The following is a 26,816-nucleotide window of genomic DNA, read 5'->3' on the forward strand; positions in this document are numbered from 1 at the left end:
TCTTTCTTTTGGTTATTTTACGTTTTTGGTAATTAAACTTTTTGTTTTACTTTGTCTTTTTTATTTTGTTATGTTCCTCTAATCCAGGAATTCGACCTATTAATATTTTTGTAAATTTTAATTATGTTTATAAGTGTTGGAAAGTGGATGCTACTTGCTATTGTTTATGGACTTTAGATAGGAACTTGCATTTAAAATCCCATGTTGTTTGACAATTACATGAATAACATTTAAATCATTACTTTACGCAAAGTGAAAACGAAAAACATGACAACTTTTTAGAACGTGCATGGTAAAGAAAAAGTTCATATTTACACAATACATTTAAAATATATCTTGACAATTACAATGGAAGAAAAACTATCATAATACACCTTTAGAGACGTGTAGTGTCCGTGATGCAAAAATGCTTAACGTGCGTGCGGAGAAGCTAGTTCTTTATAAATTACTTTAGTCTAAAGTAAGATTTGAAATTGGCACTGTTTAAATGAACAGTGTTTGAACCCGAATGTTATTCTATTTAAGACCACACCACTTCTTTTCAGAGTGGCCTATGTGTTAGGGTCTGAATTTCAGTTTAATTAGGATCATGCCACTGTTGGCTTCTGGTTTGGTATTGCTGTGCTTTGGAAAAAAAACTGCTTCTGCTGTGTTGAGAGAATAAACTCATTTTTGCTACTTCACGTTTTTAGTTTTTTTTATATCCAAAACTTTGAAAATAAACTGTTTTTAAGTATTTATCAAACATATTTTTGAACTCAATTTTTTTTATACTCACTTTTATATTTATAAAAGGAGTTCAGTACCAAACCAGTAGGTTTGGATATTTCAGCTTTTTTACGAAGCTGCCATTGGTTCGAATGACGGGAATGCCCGTTCAGGGTTAACATTGCACGGTTGGGGGTAAAAGTTGGGTGGGCATTGTTGTCAGTTTGGGTTTGGGACAAGTTAGGATTGTATTCGGTGGGATCAACCGCTCAGTGTGGGATTTGGTGAGGGGAAGGCATGCGGCTTACAGAGAGGAGGAGAGAGAGAGAGAGAGGGGGAGGGAGAGAGCGTTCTGCAGCACGCTAGCAGTTTTCGTTCAGATCCAGGTTTGTTTTTTTTCCCTTAAAATTTAGATTTTTTTTCGCCATTTTATGTTTCGTTCAGATCCGGGTCCGTTTGGTTGCCGAGAAATTCACTTGAAATTTTTCTTTTTGTTGGGTTTCAATTTGTTATTTGGGGTCGCGTCTGGGATGAATTGCTTGCCGGCATTTGAGTTCGGCATTTCATAGATCACATTATGCATTATGTTAGTGAATCGTGCTGAGAACATGTCAATCATATTTAGATTCTGTGCAAGGAAGGGGACATATGAATCCTGCTCTTGATGATTCATACTTAGGCTTCTAATTTCATACAGAAATCGAAAACCCATTTGGTGAGCCCTTGATAATGAGAGTGGTCAAACGCTAGAACATTTGGAATGAGAGTGGTCAAAGCCAATCATGTTTTTGTATTATTTTCGAGTTGAAAAATTAGGTTTTGCTTCATAAGAAGTTCAAATCACACTCTATTGGCTCTGAGACTTGGAAACTCAATATCTTTGTGATGTTAGATTAACATAGTTAAACTATATTTTCTTTTGATGGACATATCTAAATTTCTATATTTGCACTGTAAGGATGTCTTATCTGGTGAAGTGTTCAAAATCCTTCTGCTAACTAATTTAATAGGTTGAATTTGTATCCAAGGTTTTCTTCCAATATGGTCTGAATTATTTTGTTTAATTAACGAAAACAGGTCACTTCTCTCTATGGTGGTCCCTTAGAGTTTACGTTTATCGTGCAAAGCACAGAAGACCCTGCTTATCGCGCTGTATCTATGCTACTATCAGAGCTTAAGGTATACGCAACAATAATCATGGTTTCTTTAATATAAGAACATCCAGGACAAGTCATATATAATATACGCTTGGAAGCACAAGTTTAATGCATAACATTTTTTAGGTTACATGTGTTCCCAGAATGATCTGTTTTACGTTTAACTTCATTTCCTTGCAGGACGAGGTTGATGTTAAGATTGTTGTGGCTGGTATTTCAACCACCTGCGGTCAGAAAATTCACAACCAATTGGTATGTACCTGATTAAAATAATTTACGCTTTGCTACCATGCTGGTGCAATAGCAAGGTCTTGCACAGTTTAAGTGTTATCTTATCAAATCATTATGTACCTATAATTGTTCTATATGACGAGTTTCTTTTCTTTATGGAATACAGGAATATAAATTTATTACTAAATCTTAATGGTGTAGGGTATATGTAAATGAATTCAATTAGAACTCACATTTTTGTTTTCTGTTTTGTAGCTGCCTTGATCATTAGTTGGTGATATTTGAGAGATTGGGTCATCTGGTTGTTTGGATTTAAGTGGGATTGAGGTTATATTTGCCGCTTTTGTGATTTGGGTCTGGGTTATGGTTAAGTTATTGCTATTTATTCTGGGTATTTGCTGAAATTTGTGTTCAATGAGTGTGAGTTCTGTAATTGGTTTGTGTTCGTTCATATAACCTTCTGTTCTTGGAATGTGATTTAGTTGTGGCTCTTTCATTTGATTCTTAATTCTTTATGATTCAGCATTAAGTTGATATTGATGATGAATTTTTCCTTGCGATTAATGCTTTCATGTTTAAATCTTAATAACTATACTTGCTTCTCTTGGGTGTATGTTTTGCTGGTCATGAAAAACTGTCGGCCAGTCTTTTTGCGCCACTGTTTGGCACTCTTTCCGTGGCTATCATGTTTCTCTCTGACCTTATAAATTTTGCCTTCTTTCACAGCAAAAAACCTTGGGCGAGCAAACAGGCATAACCAATTCTGCCAGAATTGCTGGAGAATTCCACAACCAAGGTCATCGAGTACGGCCGGAAGCATGTTGAGGGTCGAGACGGCGATAGCACCGATGTTGGCAAGAGCGGCGACCCCTTTTCAAGGTACGGTCTTCACTGATTTGAAGTTTTAGTTTGTTTGTGATTTTTTTTCTTTTGGATTTGTAATTTATCCTTTTGTACCTGACAATTTGTGATCCAAAATTTTTTTCGCGCGTTTTGATTTTCCTTTGAATTTATATGGGTTTAGATTTTTATTGTTAATTTACTGATGTTGGGGGATCATTTTGGCTTCTAGATTGGTTTGAACATTTTTATGTCTTTGTTTTTTCCTTTGTGTAGTTTTAGTCAGATTGAAGTGTTCTTTGTAATTTGAGATTTAATTGATGTGTTTAGGATTATCTACATATATATATATATATATATATATATAATCAATGTTGAAATTTTAAACTAAATCACTATGCTGCAATCAAACCCACAGATTGTTGGGTCCAAAAAAAGGAGTGAACAACATGAAATTGGCTTTGGGTAAGCTTCCACTCTCTTCTGTGTATGATCTCTTTGAGAAGTGATTTTGGTTTGTGCTTTCAAAAAAGATGATGGCAATTTCATATTTGGACAGAGAAAACAATAGGCATGTATAATGAAGTGGAATTTTTCATGGTATTATCAACATGCATGTTATAAAAAATTCTTCATTTAATTTTTGGGTTGTGTGTTTTGTGCTGTTTCATTAGTGACTTGTGTGTTTTGTTGTATCTGATTCCGGTATCTGATTCGAGTATACGTCATTGAAGAGTGTTAATGAATCCAAACATGGGTATTGAGGTGTTCTTGCTAGAAAAGCCAAAGACATTCTTGACGATGATGATAATGGAGTTCTGGATTATGATTCACCCCGAACAACAAGGATGGATATGCTGTCTATGCCAACAAGGGGGTAAGGTGAGATATAGTTTTCGTCATGTCTTTATAGTAGCTTGGCATTTTCCAAGGACTTTTAATTGCTGCTGCATTGTTGAATACATTAAGAATGATCCGGTAAACCAGAGAGGGAGTCATCAGCTTATGGATCTGTTAACACATCCAATGTGTTGTAATCTTTTCGCTACTTAAACATGTTAAGACATCAACTCTAAAAAAAACTTTGGTCTGCTACTTTACTTATGGTGCTGTTGGTTTACTCCAACGATAATACCTAGCTAGGATAGCCTTTTCTTTATGTCTTAATTATTGATAGTGCTGTCATCATGGCAGGCTATGTTGGAGCAAAAACTGTGCAGGCAAAGACATAAGAGTGATGGATTTTGGAATGAAATGCAGAGGATATCATTTTGTGCTGCTTAAGTAAAATTTTCCTCTTCTGTTATATTTGTGTGTTGGATATTGTAGAAAATTAATATAAGTTGTATATTCATGATAACTGACTGATTAAGATTACTTACAAGGGGTCTATATGCACAGGAGAACTCAAAAGGTTTTAAAGGATCCTTTGCAGATGCAGGATCTTCTGCTAAGGTATGGGAATTCCTATTGTTAAATGATAACATTGTAATCCGAGTGTAATTACTTTAGGTTTTTTTTTTTATTTTAGTTTTTTTTTTATTTATTTTATTTCTGTGAAATGTTATTTACAATGTCAGAATGTTTCTTTGAATTCAGTTGCTAAGGTTTCTTTTTATAATTTCCCCTTTTAAGACATTTGCAGTTTTGTCCGGATTGTGTGAACCGTTGCTTCAGCCAAAACAGGTGCTCTCTCCATTTTTCATCTCTTCCATACTCGAACTCTTCGATTATCAACCAGATTTCAGACTGTTTTTGGGATATACTCTGCTATTTCATATAGTGTTAGTTCAATAGTTTAATCCTAGGACCTAGCTCATGAGACATCAGAATTTCGATTGACTTAGCTTTTGTCCTATGCCTTTTTTGTAGGAACAACAGGGATTGTAGACTACACAAACTTGGAAGATATGAAGTACGCAGTAAGTCCTTTTACTTTCTCACTCCAGAGTCCAGACATTCATATTTTCTGTAACCTTCTATGGAGCATGGGTACTAGGAACAACAGGGTTGTTGAATATTGCTTTTTCAATATGTCGATGTGTCTGAAGCGTCTATAAGAATCTCAAACTTCATAAATAATTTCCATGCAGATCAAAAAGCTTGATGGCTCTGAGTTTTGAAATGCTTTTGACCACCAATCTGTTCGCGTATGAATCTTACAAGTTGAAAATTTATTTTCTTTCCTCCTGTATTTTTGTTTATCTGTTGCTCTGTTGGGTTTTTTTCCAATAACTCAAAGGGCCGAAAGGTATTCCCTTTCCATATTCTTCTCTCCCAATTTCTTTAGGGTTAATTTCAATTTTCTTATACTATTTGCAATGGTGCTGTTTAGGGTTTAACTATTTGATTTCACAGATTCATTTCAGACACGGTAAATAGTTACATTTTAAATTCGTATTTCATAACTTGGTTGCTTGATTCTAATGTCGATTCGTTACAACAGAAGTGAACTTTTTCTTTCAATAATTTAATCTGATGCAACTCTGTTTTTGTTCTCTCATGTCTAGGTTGGTGAAGGACATGGGGAGAAGAGCACTTATGAAATGGGTACGAAAGGAAATAAACTTGCTGAACTGCATTGGCATCTATTGTTCCGGTTTTTCTTTGACAAGTTAACTTGCTCTCTCTTTGCAGTAAGGTGCACAAATATGGGAAAAGCACGACAGGGGAAAGCTGGGATATTGTTGTGGATGAGGAGACCTATTACGAGTGAGTCTGGACTTGGTTCTGGTTCTGTCTGCATATAGTATGTTGAAGCAGTCAAAAGGATTTCAGGGGAACCAAATATAAATAATTTAGATTACATCTTCTGGTATTGCTCTTCCTGTAAAAGTAATTTTGATCTTTCACTTTTTGATGAAGGGCTGAGCTGTGAATTAAACCTCGAGAAAGGCCACCTGGCGTCTACCCTGCCCTTGATTTTGGATCGTCGTCGCTTTCAGTTGATGAACCACCAGATGAATTTTCTCTAATATCGTGCGGCTCAAAAAATTTTGTATGTGTTTACGTGTATTTTTGTGCTCTGAATAATTCTAATCAAATTCCATTGCTCTCCTAAGCTAAAGTCAGAATTTGTAGCATATAAGGGAAGGTTAGCAGATACTTGCCAATTATCCAAAGCTGGATATTAAGGTCTTTAAGCTTAATATCTTTTTGTAGGTGTAGCATCTGCTTGGAAAAAGGTTTCAACTTTAATGTCTGTATGTGTCATTACTCTTCACTGATTGTGAAGAACCAGGATTGAAGAAAAGCATCCTTTAAAGTTTAAACTGGAAGGGGGCAGGTTATAAATTACAGGTGAAATGAAACTAGAAATATATAGTCTTATGATTTGTGTCTAAAAACATAATAAATGATATTACATCCATCCATGATAATAATAAGATTGTTATTTATGTGGTTATGAGTTTCAAGTCTCTTTGATTAAACATTTTCTTTCGCACTCAGGGGTTCACCATGAACCACCTCTTTTTGATCAGCTATTATACTTGAATATGATTATCAAGTATAAACATTTTCTTCGGTCATCAAATTATGTAGCAGTAGCCAAATATAAACATTTGAAATAACGTTGCTTAAAAGAGCGGCTTTAATCCAAACTCAATTCTTTTCGGGGGCATATTGTAGGTTGATTCACATTCATTCTGATTACTCGAGAAGTTCCATTTCTTGAAATAGCTTGCATCCTTATTGCTGGTCTGACAATCATTCTGTGGCTAAAGCCTAATTGTGGTTGTCTCAGAATGCACGGGCTAATTGTGTTTGCATCCTAGCTAGCTACGAAGGGTCTTTAGTCTTAGCCACGACTTGTATGAAGGACTGTTCCCAGTTCCTGGTGGGGTTGTGAATATGACTGGTCTTAAAGTTCTGTCTCTACAGATGGACTAGCTTCTTAAATGGCAGTATGTATAGTTCAACCCTTCTTATCATCTTTGAGTAAGAAAAATCAAAGCTTTAATTATTCTGCATGACTTTTCATGCATTCACCATCGTGTGAATACATCAGAGTTTTTGGCCAAATTTTCCACATAAAATTTAGAGAGTTTTAACGAAATACTCCTGGTACTCAGTCTTAGCTACGACTTGTATGAAGGACTGTTCCCAGTTCCTGTTGGGGTTGTCAATATGACTGGTCTTAAAGTTCTGTCCCTACAGATGGACTAGCTACTTACATGGCCGTATGTACAGTTCAACCCTTCTTATCATCTTTGAGCAAGAAAAATCAAAGCTTTAATTATTCTGTGTGACTTTTCATGCATTCACCATCGTTTATGGTTTTACCAACTACACAAACTGAGTCGTTTTTGCTCTTATCTGTGGGAGTTTTATGAGTTGTATCTGGTGTGCCTTGCCATGAATAGTGAAGGATCATTGACTCTCTACTTCTTAGCAGTAGCTGGATAGTCTTTCATATACAATTGGATCATGATAATGTTTTGAGGCATTTCAAATTATTCCACATGTAAATAGTTTTGAATTCAGAGTTTAGTCTTTCAATTTCAAGCTGGCATATGATCCTTGAATATTAGCATTCTAATTTTCTGACGGTAAATAGAAAAATTGCATGTAAATCGAACAATGTTTCATAATCTTTTGTATGTTGGTACTATTGTTGATCCAAAGCCACGAGAACTTTGTTGGTCTAATCTTTTTTGCATGTAAATAGAAGTCTGATCTTTTGTGTGTATACAAGCAACAGTATCATTTAAATGCTTTTAAAACCCGCAACATCGCATGGGCAATTGTTGCTAGTTATAACCAAATGTATGAAATTGAAATGCTATAGAAATGTTGTACGAGGTTACAATTAGAGAGATTTTTCAATGTGACCGGAACATGGGATGGTACATCACGTGTCACTATATAAATGATAGAACATGGGATGAAAAAAATTTCGTTACAATTGTACCAAAATTTAAAGAAGTAAATTGTAATTTACCCATTTTACTTTCACTTGCACATTTACCTATTTGACACCCAGCTTAGGTGGGCGTATTATATCCCAGTAAAAATATCACATCCATCAAAAAAATTAATTATTCATCTATATTAATACAATGTATTTGAAGGAGCGACGATTCCCAATTCCAAGTGGGGTCTTAAATTAACTTGTGTCTCTATAGATGTGGACTAGCTAGTCCTAAATAGCCGCTTAGTTTAATCCATCTTATCATCTATGAAACTTTTGTCCAAGATTCCAAGAGTCCGTCCGACGACTGCTACTCTCATTGATGTGCACCGATTTGAAAATGCGGTCTCATGCCGTAAAGGATGGTTTAGAAAAGGTGAGGCTCCCTACTATATATAGGTAGCACTACTCTGATTGAAAATGCGGTCTCATGCCGTAGAGGATGGTTTAGAAAAGGTGAGGCTCCCTAGTATATATAGGTAGCACTACTCTGGATCCTTCATTGCTCATACACATCACCTGCTTCATACACTTGAACTTTATGGAGAGAACCATGAGAGTTGTTACACTGCTAATCAGGTTTCTAGCCATTGCAACCATTACTTTCAGTATTGGTTTATGCAATGGAAATCCCGGTTGGCCTCCACTTTGCAAAGAAAGCGAAAGACAAGCACTTCTGATGTTCAAGCAAGATCTCAAGGACCCTGCCAATCGGCTTGCATCGTGGGTTGCAGAAGAAGATTCAGACTGTTGCAGTTGGACAGGAGTTGTCTGTGATCACATAACCGGCCATATCCACGAGCTACACCTTAATAATTTCGGCTCTGATTGGGATTGCAACTCTTGTTTCGGTGGTAAGATAAATCCTTCTTTGCTCAGTTTAAAGCATCTCAACTACTTGGACTTGAGTAACAATGATTTCAGTACAACACAAATTCCCAGTTTCTTTGGTTCTATGACAAGTTTAACACACCTTAATCTTGCATCCTCATCGTTTCATGGAGTAATTCCTCATAAACTAGGAAATCTCTCCAGTCTACGCTATCTCAATCTCAGTAATTACAATCTGATGGTTGAAAACCTTCGGTGGATTTCTGGTCTTTCTCTGCTGAAACACTTGGACTTGAGTTTTGTAGATCTTAGCAAAGAATCTGACTAGTTGCAAGTTACAAACATGCTCCCTTCTTTGGTAGAGTTAGATATGTCTAGTTGTGGACTTGATCAAATTCCCCATCTACCCACCACAAATTTTACTTCCCTGGTCCTCCTTGATCTTTCTGAAAACTATTTTAATCCTTTGATGCCGAGGTGGGTTTTCAGTCTTAAAAATCTAGTTTCTCTTGATCTCAGTGCTTGTGGTTTCCAAGGTCCAATTCCTAGCATTTCACAGAATATCACATCTTTGAGGGAAATTGATTTGTCACACAATTCTATTAGTCTTGATCCGATTCCCAATTCTATTCAGAATATGACCGGTCTTAAAGTCCTTAATCTTGACGAGAACAACTTCAATTCTACCATACCTGAATGGTTGTATAGCTTGAACAATCTCGAGTCCTTACTTCTTTCTAACAATTTATTACGCGGTGAAATATCGAGTTCCATTGGAAACATGACATCCCTTGTCAATCTTTACTTGGATAATAATCTGTTGGAGGGGAAAATCCCAAATTCTTTGGGGCATCTTTGTAAGTTGAAAGTTCTTGATCTGTCAGAGAACCATTTCACGGTTCAAAGACCATTCGAAATCTTTGAAAGTTTGTCTAGATGTGGTCCAGATGGAATAAAGTCGTTGTCGTTGGGGAATACTAATATATCAGGTCCCATTCCAATGTCACTAGGAAATCTGTCAAGCTTGGAAAAATTGTACATATCTGGAAATCAGTTTAATGGAAGTTTCACTGAAGTTATTGGTCAACTCAAAATGCTAACGGAATTGGATATATCTAATAGTTCGTTAGAAGGTGCAGTGTCGGAAGTTTGTTTTAGCAACCTTACAAAGTTGAAGCATTTCATTGCAAAAGGAAACTCATTTACTCTGAAAACTAGTCGAGATTGGGTTCCTCCTTTTCAACTTGAAATTTTGCAGCTGGATTACTGGCATTTGGGGCCTGAATGGCCGATGTGGTTGTGGACACAAACGCAATTAAAAAAACTAAGCTTGTCTGGTACACAAATTTCAAGTACTATTCCAACTTGGTTTTGGAACTTGACTTCCCAAGTACAATCTCTGAATCTCTCTCACAATCAGTTGTATGGGCAGATTCCAAATATATCTGTTGGAGGTAAATATTCAGTGGTTGATCTTAGTTCTAACCATTTCACTGGTGCATTGCCTATTGTTCCCACCTCATTATATTGGCTAGATCTTTCCAATTCATCATTTTCTGGATCTGTTTTCCACTTCTTCTTTGATAGGCCGGATGAAACAAAGCAACTTGATGTTCTTCATCTCGGGAACAATCTTCTCACTGGAAAAGTACCCGATTGTTGGATGAGTTGGCAATCCTTGAGCTTCCTGCATTTAGAAAACAACCACCTAACTGGGAATGTCCCAATGTCCATGGGATACTTACAACGGCTGAACTCACTGCACTTGCGCAATAATCACCTGTACGGAGAATTGCCACATTCCCTGCAGAACTGTACCTCGTTGTCAGTTGTTGACCTTAGTGAAAATGGGTTTTCCGGAAGCATACCAATATGGATAGGGAAAAGCCTTTCAGGGTTGCATGTTCTTAACCTTCGTTCGAATAAGTTTGAAGGAGATATTCCTAATGAAGTTTGTTATTTGAAAAGTCTCCAGATATTGGACCTTGCACATAACAAACTCTCAGGAATGATACCGAGATGCTTCCACAATTTGAAAAGTGTGTCATAATTCTTTTTGTCAAGATGGTCTGGGTTTAGTATATATGATGGGGCTAGGTTTATTATTTCTGAGAATGCAATCTTGGTAACGAAAGGGATAGAAATGGAATATAGCAACATTCTGGGATTCGTAAAAGGCATGGACCTTTCATGCAACTTTATGTATGGAGAGATCCCTGAAGAACTTACCGGCCTCCTCGCATTGCAGTCACTCAATTTATCGAATAATCGCTTCACTGGAAGAATTCCTTCAAAGATTGGTAATATGGCACAGTTAGAATCTCTCGATTTTTCCGTGAACCAACTTGATGGTGAAATTCCTCCAAGCATGACGCATTTGACATTTCTGAGTCACTTGAACTTGGCCTACAACAATTTGACGGGATGAATTCCGGAAAGCACTCAACTGCAGAGCCTTGATCAGTCGAGCTTCGTCGGCAACGAACTATGCGGAGCTCCACTGAACAAGAATTGCAGCCCGCCGCCACCACCAGTTAAGCAAGACGGAGGAGGTGGATACCGTTTACTAGAAGATGGGTGGTTCTACGTGAGCTTAGGAGTTGGATTCTTCACGGGGTTTTGGATTGTGCTTGGTTCTTTGCTGGTAAACATGCCATGGAGCATTCTTCTTTCACAGTTGCTGAATAGGATAGTGCTTAAAATGTATCATGTAATAGTTGAATATGTTTAGCTTTGTTTTGTACTATGCGTAAGTTTGTTGGCATTTTCCTTGCTGTGACGAATATGCCAGTATGGTTGTGTTGTATGATTTTGTCAAATTTCGTCGTCTTGTTTCATTGTATTTTCTTTCAGGTTTGGCTTTAGAGGGGTTAGGTTTCATGTCCCCCCTCCCTTGTATAATTTTTGTTTTCGTTTCTAGAGGGGTAAGGTTTATGTCCCCCCTTCTTACTCAATGTTGTTTTTCTCATTTTCTTGGCATTATGAGGGGTAAGGTTTATATTCTCCTGTGACTAAATGTAACTTATTTGTTTCGTTATTAATAAAATATCCCTCGTACCGTCGAGGTTTTCTTAAAAAATAATAAAAATATAAAAAAAAAATTCCATATAAAATTAAAACACTTGTTTTCTGAACATGTAACTCTTAATTCAGCAGAAGCAAATTGAATGACAAGAGAAATGTGTGAAAATGGTTTAGGGATTAGTTACCTATTAATTAAGGGGTGTGATATCCACACATCCCATTTTACTTCTCACACACCTTTTTAATTTTCGACCGTCGGATCGGATGAATTGAAGAAGATCAACAGACAAAAAGTATCAAGAGGTGTGTGAGAAGTAAAATAAGGTGTGTGAAAAGTAAAATAGGGTGTGTGGATAACATACCCCATTAATTAAATATCAGCAAACTCACATTATTCACATTATTTCGTGGTTGTATTTTTAATTATTTTTCATTTACAATTTTACCTCTGGATCTTTCTTTTGTTCTCTCTCTTCTGTCTCCCCTTCTTCTTTGTAGTACTTATCTCTCTCTCTCTCTCTCTTCTTCGTACTAATTCACATGACACATCTCGCTCTTTTACGAGAATACCCAATTGCTATGCAGCTTTGAAATGATTGTGGAGCAAGCAAAATGGTGATGATAGAGTTAGCATGTTCCTATGTTATTTAGAGGCACTCTCTGTCACAAAGCATTCGTATTGATGCCAATATACGCAAAGTTTACAAACTTGAAACATGAAGCAACTTTGTTCCTAGAATAAATAAAATCGACTCGACTCGACTCAACATGTATCGATCTGTAGTTGCTTGACATCCTAAGCATAAGGGTTAAGAACAGGGGTCTGTTTAAATCTCCAAAAAGAAAATAATAAGGGCATATATTGCATGTACAAAATCCGAATCCTGTACTCTACATGAGTCTTCAGCATTAGTGAAACTTCATCTCATTTGGTTTGTTGCCCCTAATGCTGTGGTTGAGCCTACTTGTTTTACATAGGCTAACAAATATCCCAAATGGTGACATGCAATGGCAAAAGAGTTTAATGCTCTTTTGTGTACTGGCACATGGTCCTTGGTTCCATTTCTTCCATCCATGAATGTTCATCCAAATAAATGGGTATATCGGATCAAACGACATTCTGATGGTTCTATACAGCGGTATAAGGCTCGATTAGTCGCAAATGGCTTTCACCAGCAAGAAAGTATAGATTGCAGCGAGGCGTTCAGTCCGGTTGTCACTCATGCAACAATCAGACTCATTCTCTTCATTGTACTTCACTACAATTGGCCTATCTGACAACTTGATGTTCAGAATGCTTTCTTACATGGTTCTTTGGCAAAAGAAGTTTATATGCAACAAACCTTCAGGTTTTGTGGATCCTCAGTTTCCATCACATATTTGTAAACTGCAAAAATCATTATATGGTTTGAAACAAGTACCTCGTGCCTGGTTTCAATGTTTCTCCCAACATCTTGAAGAACTTGGGTTTCAGGCCTCAGTAGTAGATTCTTCGCTATTCACCTTATTTAATGGATCCACAGTTATCTACTTGTTGACATATGTTGACGACATCCTTGTTATGGGCAATAATCCATCACATATATCTCGGTTCATTCAACAGCTTGGTCAAAAGTTTTCTATGAAGGATCTAGGTCATTTGCATTATTTTTTGGGAATGGAAATTACACAGGCATCCATTGCCATGTATCTTTCTCAATCCAAGTCAATCCTGGACCTTCTAAAGAAGACAAAAATGTCTGATGCAAAGCCTCTCACCACTCCCGCTGCAACTGGCCGTAAGTTGAGTATATATGACGGAGAACCTTTGTCAGATGGCACTAATTTTTGAAGTATAGCCGGTGCTCTCCAATATCTTCTTTTCACAAGACCTAATATTACTTTCACCGTCAATTAGGTCTGCCAATATATGCATTCACCCACTACTACTCATTGGGCTGCTGTTAAACACATATTCTGATACTTGAAGGCCATTCATGATCAGGGCATTGTCTATAAACCTAGTCCTCTCACACTCACTACATTTGCCGATGTGGACTACGCTGGAGATCCTGATGATCGGCGCTCCACTAGGGGCTATTGCATTTTCCTTGGAGATAATCTTGTCTCTTGGAGCTCCAAGAAACAGCGAGGGCGTCTTGCTCAAGCACTGAGGCCGAGTATAGACAACAGACCTATATGGCAGCCACTTTATCTTGGTTTTGCCATATCTTTCATGACCTGCACCTTTCTCTTTCTCCACCAAAGTTATGGTGCGACAATATCAGTGCACTTGTAGTAGCTTCTAATCCTGTTTATCAGACAAAGATGAGACACGTTGAAGTTGACTATCACTATGTGTGAGAAAAGGTTGTTCGCAAAGAAATTCAAGTTGGCTATGTCGTAACTACTGATTAGATTGCAGATCTTCTCACAAAAGGTTGTCCTCTGCTTGTTTCAGTTATCTCCTCTCCAAGCTTCCTGTTTGTAAACGCCCACTTAGCTTGCGAGGGCGTGATAAACCTATTATTCCTACATGTACTCCAGGTCAGCAATCCACATCCTTGCATTTTGAATCACCTAAGTCCCGCTCACCAAGTCAAAGTTAGTTTGGATAACTCAAGGACTCTTCACCAAATAGAGAACCCAACGCAGTCCTATCTCTTCTTAGACTCTATCAGTTTATATTTGTAATTTGAATTCACTTGTAATCTACTATACGTTTATATTGTAACATACTTATCTTGTAATCTCTATATAATAAAGGCAAAACCTCACTCATCTTCAATTGAGTTGAGCTTATGCAATCAGTCTTTACAACCCTAGCTTAAATTCTTTCAAGTAAAGTATTGGAATCTTAATCAAGCGAATTATTAGAAATGGTGCATTGAATTCACTTGAAAGGGAACTGGATCTGGCTCACCTGATGACTGCCCAAAACTCACCATGTGCCCACGAGTCTTCATCGCTGCTAGCAATCCTTGAAAACAATATCTATTTGTAAGAATTCGTAGTCCAAAATAAATGTTATATATCAGATAATGTCGAATGCTCTTGACCAACTGAGTTAAAAGTCACTTGCGTCAATTTTGGAGTTGGTTAGGCATATATATGCAGCAACATATGAGTAAATCATGACACACTTATGGAGATCATAAGAAAAGTAAAACTTAAACCTCAAACGTATCCTTCCCTACTCTATCATAGACAACATCAACGCCATTGTCGAAAATTATTTCTGTCACACGAGCGACAAAGTCCTCTTTCTTTCACACAAACGCCATTGTATAATTTGAGTAGGCAGCTACCACCAGAATTGAACTTCTCATTTATTTTTTTCTGGGTAAAAAAAAAAATGGTGAAAAGGAAGGTGATTGGAAATCACTCCCAAAAAGCAAAAAGCATTTGACTGAGGGGTAATTTGTTTGAGATCGTGAAATATTTTTTATATTAATAAATGTTTTGACTCCGGGATTTGAATTTACTCTCAGAAAACATAAAATGACATTTTTACCTTCACATCATCAAACAAGGCTTATTGCTCATACTTCACACAACTATTGGTCTCCAGTCGAAGGAGGCAGTTGGTTTAACTGTAGCTGCTAACTATGATTCATGTGGACCAGTCCAGCCTGTTAAGGGAGTGGACCATGTGGGTAGGAACTACTATGTTATCTTGTTTTCTAAATTCGCTTTAGAGACAGACGGTGCACTCTTTCAAGGAACAACTGAAGAGAAAAAAGCGTATTGGTGGAAAATTTTTAAATATCTCACAACGGCACGGATCCTATATACAGAGATATCCAAAACTTGCATATTCCTTGTTATTAACATATCAATGAGACCTACAAGGGATATGGGAGTACATAAAACTCCTTCCATGCCAGCTTTTAAGCACAAGAACGGCTTGTAAGGGAAATGTGTTTCTTGGAATGTCCATATGCTCCAAATGAATGGACGAGTAAGAGACCCGTACAAGCACAATCTTTGGAGAAAGCTATAGGGTCCCCGTGCGCGGTGTACTTTGAGGTTTGTCTTTCTTGAATACTTTGAAAAGTCAAGGCAGTAGAACTAGCGCCAAAATTTCGGTTGGTCGAATGGATACATATAGACAAGTTGGTTGATCGAGTGGCTCAATTGCCTGTTCTATGCTCAACCCTAGTTCCTCGACAGCACCTCGAGGTGCATTTAGTTGTCTTACATGAGACTAGGGATATTCCTCACTCCATGGCACCTCTCGCGCATTCATTCTTCCTACCCTTCCAGACGTGACACCCATTATCATTATCATCTACCGCCGTTTCTTTCATCTCGGCTATTCATGCATGAAGATCGTCATATATATGCTTGACTTCGGTTACCAGTGCTATAGGTAGGAGTACATTATGGCAGATCAATCACCCGGGTAAACCAACCCTCATCCAAGAAGAATTGTTTTGGTGACTAATTGTTTTACTTCCTGATCAGTTTGAGTGAATACTTCATTGTGAACTTGGAAGTCTCTCAAGTCCACGTGTTGTGCACCTCGGTTGATATGAATTATGTAGATACTAAAAAAGCATATGATTGCTATGTTATGCTTTGAGGGTGTACAATTAAAACACTTATGTGGAGCCAAAAATAATCTCAAAAATCATGAAGGTGACACATGTACTTTTAGCCCAAAAAAACAAGACTGCCCTTATTAAATGAGCTAGGCATCCTAAGCGCAACTCAATATCCTAGGACTACTCAGAGCTCCACTGCACGTGGAAAAAGTCGAAGATACTTAGTGATAGGATTATCCCTAAATCCTATCATAAATGCATTCCCAATTGAAGATAAACCCTATCAAGTAATTATCCCAATTATATTTAATTAGGGATAATTACCTTGAATTTCAAGATATTATTTACACAATCTCTTGGGAACATTCTCACCAAAATAAACCCTAATTGCTGGCCAATTCTCCTATAAATACCCAATTTCTCCACAAAAAAATGGTACGCATTTTCTATGCACAGAAAACCTTAAGCACTCACTCTTATCAGAGAGACTAACTTAGGCATTGGAGATCCATTGGCCAAAACCGCCTCCTCCCACTCTTTGTGGACTCATGAGGTTTTTGGTCTTTGATCAAAATGGTTGATTGTTTTGCAGGAACATTTTCATCAAGATTGAAGATGTTGAAATTTGCATCGACAACTCATGCATGTAATTAATGCACGTAAAGAAATCAAACCTTAACCTAATGAAGCTTTAGCAGCAGCCATAAAAAGTATTGCATTGAGAAGAAACACACTAAGTCTTCTATTAACTCCTAGCCGTATGACAATGCTCTATGGGAAGCTTTTGTGTCATGTGTTCTAGGGTTTATAGGGACCGATATTTATTAGTGTTCTAAAAAATGCTCTAGGCGCTAGACAGTGGTGCTCCGCCACGATTAACCCAAAATCGTTTACTAAATCGGGAAAGCTATTAGACAGCGAAAGGCGAATGCCTAGGCGGCCTAAACGGATGCTGGGCAGGCTAGACGGAAGTTGGATGGTCTGGGAAAATATGACCGTCTACCCAGAAGCAAGCAGACACTGGCCAATTTGGGTGCTCTGCACCTCACAGTCTTCTCTCCCCGAGTCTTGTCGTCTCCCTCTCGGCGTGACGATTGTATACGATATGACAAAGAGAGTATGGATCTGCAATTACAGATGTGGTGATATGGCTGACGGAAGAGAGTATGGATCTGCAATTACAGATGTGGTGATATGGCTGACGACGGCAATGATTTTTGCAGTAAGCAGCTTAGGGTTTTTTTTGGAAAAAATGTGAGTTAATGATTGGGAATCGGGAGGCTGGTACAAGTATCTTGGTGTATTCTTTCATTCTAATAGGAAATATAGAATAATAAATGGATTAGATAGCTTTGGGTTTTTTGTTAGGGTCCATTGCGCCCATCTATAATGGACTGGACAATTCTATTCAAGGGTGAAACAAGGAATACAAGGCCCAACCTTACATTTTATTAATGAAAAAGGCCCAAAAAAATTTATAGGCTTAGAAAATGATACAAAAGGGCTAAAATTTTACATATTTTCTTACACATATATTTTTCTTTAAAAAAAAAATTATTCAATGTTTATTTACATATTAGCTAGTAAGTTGAATTAATTTATATGATGGATAACAAAATTACTTAAATCCGCCTAATCTACCTAGGCCCCCACCTAAGCACCTAGGCGCTAGGCCCCAGCCCGCCGCTCGACTAGCATCTAGCATCTTTTAGAACCTTGGTATTGATATAGACTAAAAGCTAGGGCTTCCGTCCATAAAAGAAGCCTAAACTTACTTTCTTAGCTTCCAAGTTAAGTATCATAATCATTTCCAATTTAGGTTTCCAACAATCCTACTTCCAATATAAAACACCCCATTGATATCTCTAGAAATCAAATCACAATCAATATTATTCTCTAATTATACATTCTAATTACATATATATATATATATATATATATAAAGGTTGATTTATGTTGGATAAATCCATCATATTAGAGTTGTGGATTAAATCATTTACTTACTTGATATGCCTAGCCAGGAGCCTACGACCCATATGAAGGACTGTTCACAGTTCCAGGTGGGGTTGTGAATATGACTGGTCCTCATGTTCTGTCTTTACAGATGGACTAGCTCCTTGTCATCTTTGAGCAAGAAAAATCAAAGCTTTAATTATTCTGCATGAATTTTCATGCATTCATCGTATGGAATATATAAGAGTTTTTGGCCAAATTTTCCACATAAAATTTGATCTTCTCAACTTCTTAACATTGTCAAACATTCAACGAGAGTCGGACTGACTCATTCATAGGCACGGATTCAAAAACGCGCACGTTCTCCAGCCGTTGAGGATGGTTTAGAAAAAGGATGGTCAAGAGCTTTGAATGTTCCGGGGGGAGTCTGGGGCATAAAATTCTTGTTTTTGAAATTTCATTTGACCTCTATATTAACTACGACAAATGAAGCAAGGAGATCTTTAATCAATATTTTTTAAATTGACATAAACCAAAACTACATTAATTGTTTGTGTTTTGTTTCACTTAAAAAAATTAGCACGTTAATTCTCAAACAAGCTAAGGACTTATCAAACACGCAAACGCCTTCTCCACCAATATATATATATATATATATATCCTAATTCAAAGCTTCTCTGGTGTTTAAGTTCATTCAGTCACTATTTATCGCATTTGGTTGTATCACAAAATCCCAATCATATCAGTATTTCTCTCATCTTGGATTTATTAGGATTTTTAAGGTTTTTGTATTGATTGATTGATTGGGAATGAGTTTTTTGCAGAAAAAATTTAAAAATTGGCAGAACATTCTTTTTTCCTTCAACCGAATTGAAAGCCCCATCAAGGTTTTTATCAAGGCCCATTGATGGACCCTATCCTCTTTTGTGTACGTATCTTTCTCATCTTAATGCATATCACACTCTTTTTATAAATAAAAAAAATAGTCATTATAAGTAAAAGTATGATCAATTTATAAATTTCTCGTTCCACCACTAAACTTGCAATCATATATGAGCCTCATATGGGAACTTCATGAGACTCAATATATTTTAAAGAGTATTTTCAAAATACAAATAATGCTTGTTGAAATTCATGGTAACTTTTCCTTTCCCTTCAAAACCATTTATTAATTGAATTAAAATTCTAGCTAAAATGAGTATTTCAAAATACAAATAATGCTTGTTCAAATTCATGATAACTTTTCCTTTCCTTTCAAATCCATTTATTAATTGAATTAAAATTCTAGTAAAAAACGTTGGCTGGCACTATTGCAACCATTCCTCTCTTCATTTGATTTTTTTTATTTTATTTTATTATTATTATGAGGATGAAAAGGATTCGAAATTATTACAATAATTAAAGGGAGGGGGAATTTCGAACCCGACACGCAGGATTAAAAACCTAACACTAGAATATTAAACCACATGCTTCATATTATTATTATTGTGCCAATTATTTCGTTAATTCTCCAACTTTATATACATAGTAAATCTCCAAAGTTTATGATCTTTCTTTCCTACACCGAATGGAAGATCCACCCTTTTCTTTTCAAATTGATCCAATATTGATCGGAGTTCTTTTTGTATGCTATAATTATTCTCTCTCCATTACAAATTGACTAATTTAAATATGGGGAAATTAAACTTAAAAAAAACGAAAATAATTAATCTACACAGATTTGTAATGATCTTCATTTCTTTTGGTAGGAAATAACTGGATATGATTCATTCAATTTCTATTACTTTATTCATATGCCAATTAGAAAATAAATAAAAAAGCAATAAATACAAGACAATGTAGGGAATTTGAAAATGAGCGGTGGCAAGTTCAGCTTTCTGGGCATAACATTTGTGCAATGGTGAACATTGTTGGCAAAGGATTATACTGGTTTCTTGGTTACCTCCAACGTGTGGATACTGGTTTCTTGGCAAAGGATTATATAACGGATTCACTGTTTTCCTGACATTTTATTCATTAATAAATTGTTATATAAAGAAAAACTTACACATGATAACGTATCTAATTAAGCGCATAAATCTTATGTAACAATAAACTCATTCTATATATAACGACTCAGGCTTGATGGACTCACTTTGCTAATGTTTCAGCCCAAATATTTTCATTAATTGGTTTAATTCCTGTTAATTTTGAATTACGCATTGTAGTGTTGGATTCACAAACTTTTTAATTCTCCACTTTTAATTGAATAAACAATGTGGTATGTATTTCAAACAAACAAAATTGAACATCTAATTAATGATTTGTTCATCTTCTTCTGGCAAGCAAGAAAAAACTAGTTACGCGATGCGGCCATGTTTGAATTGCGCGACATAAACCAAATTTTCCAATCGCAAATTTGGTGATAAATAAATTAATTTCAATAAGTGAAAAACTCAAATAGATTACATAATTTGATTTTTTTTTTTAAGGGGATTAGCTCGTGGGTAAGCTACAGTAAGCCACCTCTTCGGAGGTCGAGAAGACTTGTAGAGACAGTTCAGTCATCATCTGACTACCATCGTATGATTCACTATCGCTAAAAATCGAACCTATGACAAGGTGTGTGGAATGCGAATCTGAAATTGGTGAAGCATTTGTAATTTCAAAATTTCCCCCTCCATACATATTTATTTTTATCAAACCCTCCATACATATAACAATTGGAAAAATTAACTTAATTAATATGGGGTAAAACAGTAGTCTACGATTTTGGTCGCAATTAATTTGAAGAGTGAGATGGACATCTTGGTGGTGTTGATTTAAAAAGGAGGCCTCCTCATCGGACGGTGTTGGTGAATAGCGCCATGCAGCAGTCAAAGGGTGTTGTGTGCAAACTCTGGTCATCTGGTACTTCTATTTATTAAAAAATTAAGACGAAAAAAAAGAACAAGATAATAATTTTGAAGTGTCAGTAGCAATTATCTGAGAATCAAAATTAAGAAATGTGGTCAAGTTCTTCAAATCTAGTTGAATTTGCTAAACCATCACCTGTTAAAAGAGAAAGAAAAGAAGTTATAAACATTACCAAAATTGTATCAATCTTAACGAAGACATCAAAAAACAAAAATTGGAAAAGAAAATGAAAATTGTTTGAAATCAAAATCAAAATCTCTAATTGGGTGGCATGAAAGGGAAAAGGGAGAGACCCTCAGCAACAATAAAAATGAGTAGCATGGGAGAGAATTCATGTTATGTCATCTTCTTAATTTTATGAAGAAGAGAAGCTGGACATAGATTGTGAGATCGCCCTCCCTACCACTCATCTTTACTGACCTCTGAGAGATTATCTCTCATTTCAACTTAGCAAGTTCTAAGAATGTATGTTGTGGTTACATGGCCTTAATTTATAGAAACTCAGGGGCACACAGATTCATAATTCATGAACTCCATGTCACTCTCGTAATGCTACCAATCTCGAGAAAAACATGTCCATTCACGTGATAAGAGAGATGAAACGTTTAAATTTGACTTGACAATAAAGGAAAATAATCTAAGAACCATAAGGGAAAAAAAATATTGTTCTCAATATGTAAAGTTCTAAGTTTTGTTCATACAAATCACCCCTTTTTATGTCGATGGAAATTAATAGAGGTTCATTACATCGCATGTCTCTTGAGCACAACAGGTACAAGAAGTTTCAGAACTGGAAGGCGATGTTCCGTTCCTTATTCATAATTTTCTTCACACATACCGCAAAGCTTTTGAAATGAATAAACCAACTCGTATATGTTCGCTTCCGACCTAGGGTATAAGAACAATAGATCCAGATGTTTTCCTGTTCTCAAGGTCTGCGTGTGCCTGTGCTGCTTCAGATAATGAGTAGGTGTGATTCACTCGAACCCGCAATATACCCGATGCAACATTAGCAAATACCTCTCCTGCAGCCTCTAACAATTCCTCTCGAGTTACAGCGTAACGAAAGAGGCTAGGCCGAGTCAAGAAAAGTGATTTCGCGGCAATAGCTGATAACGGAACTGGATCAGGCGCACCTGATGACTGCCCAAAACTCACCATGTATCCCCGAAGTTTTAAGACTTCCAATGATCCCTGAAAACAATACCTCCCGATAAGAATTCATAGTCGAAAACATTACTTATCTATTAGATGATGTCAATGTTGGAGTTGAGTAGTTTGGATAAATCATGACAGCTTATGAATATAAGACAAGTATAACTTACCTCAAACGTATCCTTCCCTACAGAATCGTAGACAACTTCAACCCCATTGTTGGATGTTATTTCTTTCACACGAGTGACAAAGTCCTCTTCCTTGTATATTATGACGTGGTGGCATCCATCCTCCTTGGCCTGTGCTGCCTTTTCTTTAGTTGACACAGTCCCAATGACAGTCGCACCAAGGGCATTAGCCCACTGGAAAGGGATCCAACTCCACCAGCTGCTGCATGAACAAGGACTGCGTGTCCAGGTTCGACCTGTATAACAAACGTCGAGTCAGATCTAATAACAGAAGCAACAAAGGTTTCAATTTTTCAAAACATTCATAAAATTAGGAAAAACGATGGCCATCATTAGGCATGCAATTGTAGAATGAAGATATGTTGAGATTAACAAAGCACTTCACTTTTCACACTTAGCTGTGATGCTTTTCTTATTTCTGTAGACTGTCCATCGTAACGGAAACAAGTAGTGTACCACAAATGAAAAAGTGAAAGAGAAAAGGAATGGCAGTTTTCCCTTTTATCAGATATTTAAAGGAACAGATTAATAGAGAGAGAAAGCTTCTCAACTTCTATGAGTGCTCATGATTCGCACATGAAAGGGTTACAAACAACTCAGCTTACGTTGCCGAAACAGGGACAATAGCTAAAGTTGGTTTAGCGGTACACTGAATTTCATTTACTGATTTACATTTGCTGGCAGTGACCAGTATTATTAGTAACAAATATTCACCTTGACAGGAACAATGTGTGCATGAAACAAAGAGCTCTACAAAAACATTCTGCAATTCCACATTTATTTTCAAGAGAGATTAAAAAAAAGCAGATGTGGGTGCATGTGTAAAACTACCTTGAAACAGCGGCGTAGTAGAAACTGAGCTGTCGTACCCTTAAGCATGAGGGAGGCTGCAACTTTAGGATCAATGGAAGGAGGAACAGGCACAGCTCTGTTTGCAGGAAGGATCTGCTCTTCCGCATATGAGCCCATTTGCTGACCAGCATAGGCTACAAGATCTCCAACTTGCCTGCCCGTTAGACCTGGTCCCACAGCTGTCACGACTCGACAAGCCTCGACACCTGAAATCAGTTTTGGTTTATACATAAATAGGGTAACTAGTAACTACATCTGCAGTGCCCGATAAAGTTTCAGATGTATATATACACAATCAAAATATCGGTGGGAACTGTTATCTGATTTCATGCTCTGCATTCTTGTTTTTAAGTTCATCCCAATCATTCCTAACCATTTGTCGAAATTTATACTCACCAGAGAAGTACCCAAAATTTTTAATAAAATTTGGATACAAGATAATCTTGGTTGAAATGCATCTCCATAATCTCAAAAATGAATTTTATTCAACTAGTGAACTTAATGAAATGAAACAAAACCTGGGGTGTAGGGAAGCGTAGCAGCCTTATAAAGGCCTTTGCGGTAGTACACATCAATGAAATTAATCCCGATGGCCTCATTCTTGACACGAATCTCGCCATCCTTTGGCTCCCCTACTTCCACATCTTCCCATTTCAACACCTAACATGATCACATGGCCAAAGTGAGAAAAACGATTGGGAATTATTGGCATAAACTAATAACCAAAGCAAAACTTTAATGAAATGGATATCGAATGATCAGCATCAAAGGAGTATAAATCGTTTTCGGGTCCAATTGCCGGCTAATGTGAACGATTATATAAGAAAAGCACTTGATATGGCACTATAAACTCTCTACCAGACAGTATAAATTGAAGCTTATCATCTATCAACAAGCATGCTCAGTTCCAAATAAATTATCATAGCACAGATTAGAAGCAATTCTCAAATTCAACGAGTCAAAATTACAAACAATAAAAACAACTCAGAGGCTTCTTAATTAAATTGGGCTGATTCTGTTTTTCTCATACAAATCAAAGCACAACCCAGAATTCCAATTCGTAAACAATATATGTAGAGAGAGAGAGAGAGAGAGAGAGAGAGAGAGAGAGAGAGAGAGAGAGAGAGAGACCTCAGGGCCACCATGCTACTATCAGAGCTTAGGGTATACACAAAAATAATTTACGCTTTGCTACCATGCTGGTGCAATGGCAAGATCTTGCACAGTTTAAGTGTTATCTTATCAAATCATTATGTACCTATAATTGTTGCTGCATTGTTGAATACATTAAGAATGATCCGGTAAACCAGAGAGGGAGTCATCAGCTTATGGATCTGTTAACACATCCAATGTGTTGTAATCTTTTCGCTACTTAAACATGTTAAGACATCAACTCTAAAAAAAACTTTCGTCTGCTACTTTACTTATGCTCAGCATGAGGGTGCTGTTGGTTTACCTTGCTTGGATGTGTTGCAGCGCGGGGTTGTTCAAGAAAAAAGGTTTTAAAGGATCCTTTGCAGATGCAGGAACTTCTGCTAAGGTATGGGAATTCCTATTGTTAAATGATAACATTGTAATCCGAGTGTAATTAGTTTAGGTTAAAGAAAAAAGGTTTCAAGTTTAATGTCTGTATGTGTTATTACTCTTCACTGATTGTCAAGAACCAGGATTAAAGAAAAGCATCCTTTAAAGTTTAAACCGGAAGGGGGCAGGTTATAAATTACAGGTGAAATGAAACTAGAAATATATAGTCTTATGACTCAGGGGTTCACCATGAATATGATTATCAAGTATAAACATTTTCTTCGGTCATCAAATTATGTATCAGTAGCCAAATATAAACATTTAAAATAACGTTGCTTAAAAGAGCGGTTTTAACGAAATACTCCTGGTACTTAGTCTTAGCTACGACTTGTATGAAGGACTGTTCCCCGTTCCTGGTGGGGTTGTGAATATGACTGGTCTTAAAGTTCTGTCTCTACAGATGGACTAGCTTCTTAAATGGCAGTATGTGTAGTTCAACCCTTTTATTCTGCGTGACTTTTCATGCATTCACCATCGTATATGGTTTTACCAACTACACAAACGATTCCCAATTCCAAGTGGGGTCTTAAATTAACTTGTGTCTCTATAGATGTGGACTAGCTAGTCCTAAATAGCCGCTTAGTTTAATCCATCTTATCATCTATGAAACTTTTGTCCAAGATTCCAAGAGTCCGTCCGACGACTGCTACTCTCATTGGTGTGCACCGATTTGAAAATGCGGTCTCATGCCGTAGAGGATGGTTTAGAAAAGGTGAGGCTCCCTAGTATATATAGGTAGCACTACTCTGGATCCTTCATTGCTCATACACATCACCTGCTTCATACACTTGAACTTTATGGAGAGAACCATGAGAGTTGTTACACTGCTAATCAGGTTTCTAGCCATTGCAACCATTACTTTCAGTATTGGTTTATGCAATGGAAATCCCGGTTGGCCTCCACTTTGCAAAGAAAGCGAAAGACAAGCACTTCTGATGTTCAAGCAAGATCTCAAGGACCCTGCCAATCGGCTTGCATCGTGATTATTCCCTCTGGATATGCAATTGATCTATCCGCCATCTTCAAAGAAACAATAGTGGGTTCAATTTCACCTATTCGAATATTCTTAGCAACAGATAAAGGTAATAAATTAATACTAGAACCCAAATCACATAATGCTTTTTCAAATAAAATAGCACCAATAATGCATGGAATTTTGAACCCCCTCTATCTTTTTGCTTGAGCGAAAGCTTTCTTTGAAAGATTACACTGTATTCTTTTGTCAACTGAATCATCTCATGATCATTAAATTTTCTTTTCTTTGAGATGATGTCCATCATGAATTTGGCATAGTTCGGCATCTGCTCCTGAGTAACGGCAAATGGAATATTAATCTCCAATTTCTTAAACATCTCTAAAAATTTGAAATACTTCTCATCTAACTTATTCTTCTTAAGCCATTGAGCAAAAGGAATAAGGGGCACATATAGCTTCACGGTGTGGACAAAAGGCATAGGTAGTGGCACGACGGCAATGGCAGATTTCGAAGAAGTGTCTGCGATGGGTCCTGTGATGGCTGATGGTTGTAGGATAGTTGACAATGGTTGCTGCTCTTGTGCAGTTTCTTGGACCTCTTCCTCCTCAATATTTGGTCCCAAATCCGCTGCAATCTTCACTTGTTTTCCATTACGAAGAGTCATTGCTTTTGCTTGCTCTTGGATAATTCCTCCATCCTTGATTCTAAGTACTAGAGTATGGATCATTACCGGGATGCCTGAACTTGTTTTCCATTCCGCTGCAGTCTTCACCATGCTCACTTGTTCTTGAATAATTCAAGAAAATCAACTCCATACGGACAAGCAATTCTAGAATGACCAGGAACTGCACATATAGAACAAGTCTCTTGAACTGGTGTTCTCCCATTCATAGCAAGCAAAGTGTCTAGTTTACTCACAATTGCTTCGACTTGTGCCCCTGAAGCAAAATCATTAGAATTGTTAATCTCAAAAACTCTTGCACG

The 26,816-nt window shown here is 36.9% G+C and overlaps 1 protein-coding gene and 2 pseudogenes across 30 annotated transcripts; 2 read left to right on the forward strand and 1 right to left on the reverse strand.

Annotated features, from left to right (window-relative positions):
* Positions 1-939: 939 nt before the first annotated feature.
* Positions 940-24,966, forward strand: LOC125473961. 30 transcript variants are annotated; one of them, XR_007255694.1, is made up of 14 exons: positions 940-1,094; positions 1,786-1,887; positions 2,046-2,117; positions 2,352-2,423; positions 2,823-3,401; positions 3,715-3,813; positions 4,131-4,220; positions 4,322-4,391; positions 4,582-4,622; positions 4,809-4,851; positions 5,447-5,486; positions 5,574-5,648; positions 5,802-6,236; positions 6,682-7,449. XR_007255694.1 is itself a non-coding variant. In XM_048577366.1 (14 exons), exons 4-12 carry the CDS (start codon positions 3,334-3,336, stop codon positions 5,909-5,911), a joined length of 636 nt encoding a protein of 211 aa, XP_048433323.1. In that variant the 5' UTR covers positions 940-1,094; positions 1,786-1,887; positions 2,046-2,117; positions 2,823-3,333; the 3' UTR covers positions 5,912-5,934; positions 6,099-6,121; positions 24,884-24,966. The 30 variants fall into 30 exon arrangements, 5 of the variants coding, with proteins under 5 accessions (XP_048433323.1, XP_048433321.1, XP_048433322.1 ...); XR_007255693.1 differs by lacking the exon at positions 2,352-2,423 and having other exon boundaries at positions 5,802-5,934; positions 6,099-6,236; XR_007255696.1 differs by lacking the exon at positions 2,352-2,423 and having other exon boundaries at positions 2,823-2,975; positions 3,355-3,401; positions 3,496-3,813.
* LOC125473960 lies at positions 8,407-11,646 on the forward strand (annotated as a pseudogene).
* LOC103932339 lies at positions 21,936-26,607 on the reverse strand (annotated as a pseudogene).
* Positions 26,608-26,816: the final 209 nt, after the last annotated feature.

This window comes from the organism of the source record quoted next, unplaced genomic scaffold (genome assembly GCF_019419815.1).
Source record: "Pyrus x bretschneideri cultivar Hongxiangsu unplaced genomic scaffold, Pyrus_bretschneideri_v1 Contig110, whole genome shotgun sequence".
In the NCBI taxonomy this organism is placed as follows: Eukaryota; Viridiplantae; Streptophyta; class Magnoliopsida; order Rosales; family Rosaceae; genus Pyrus; species Pyrus x bretschneideri.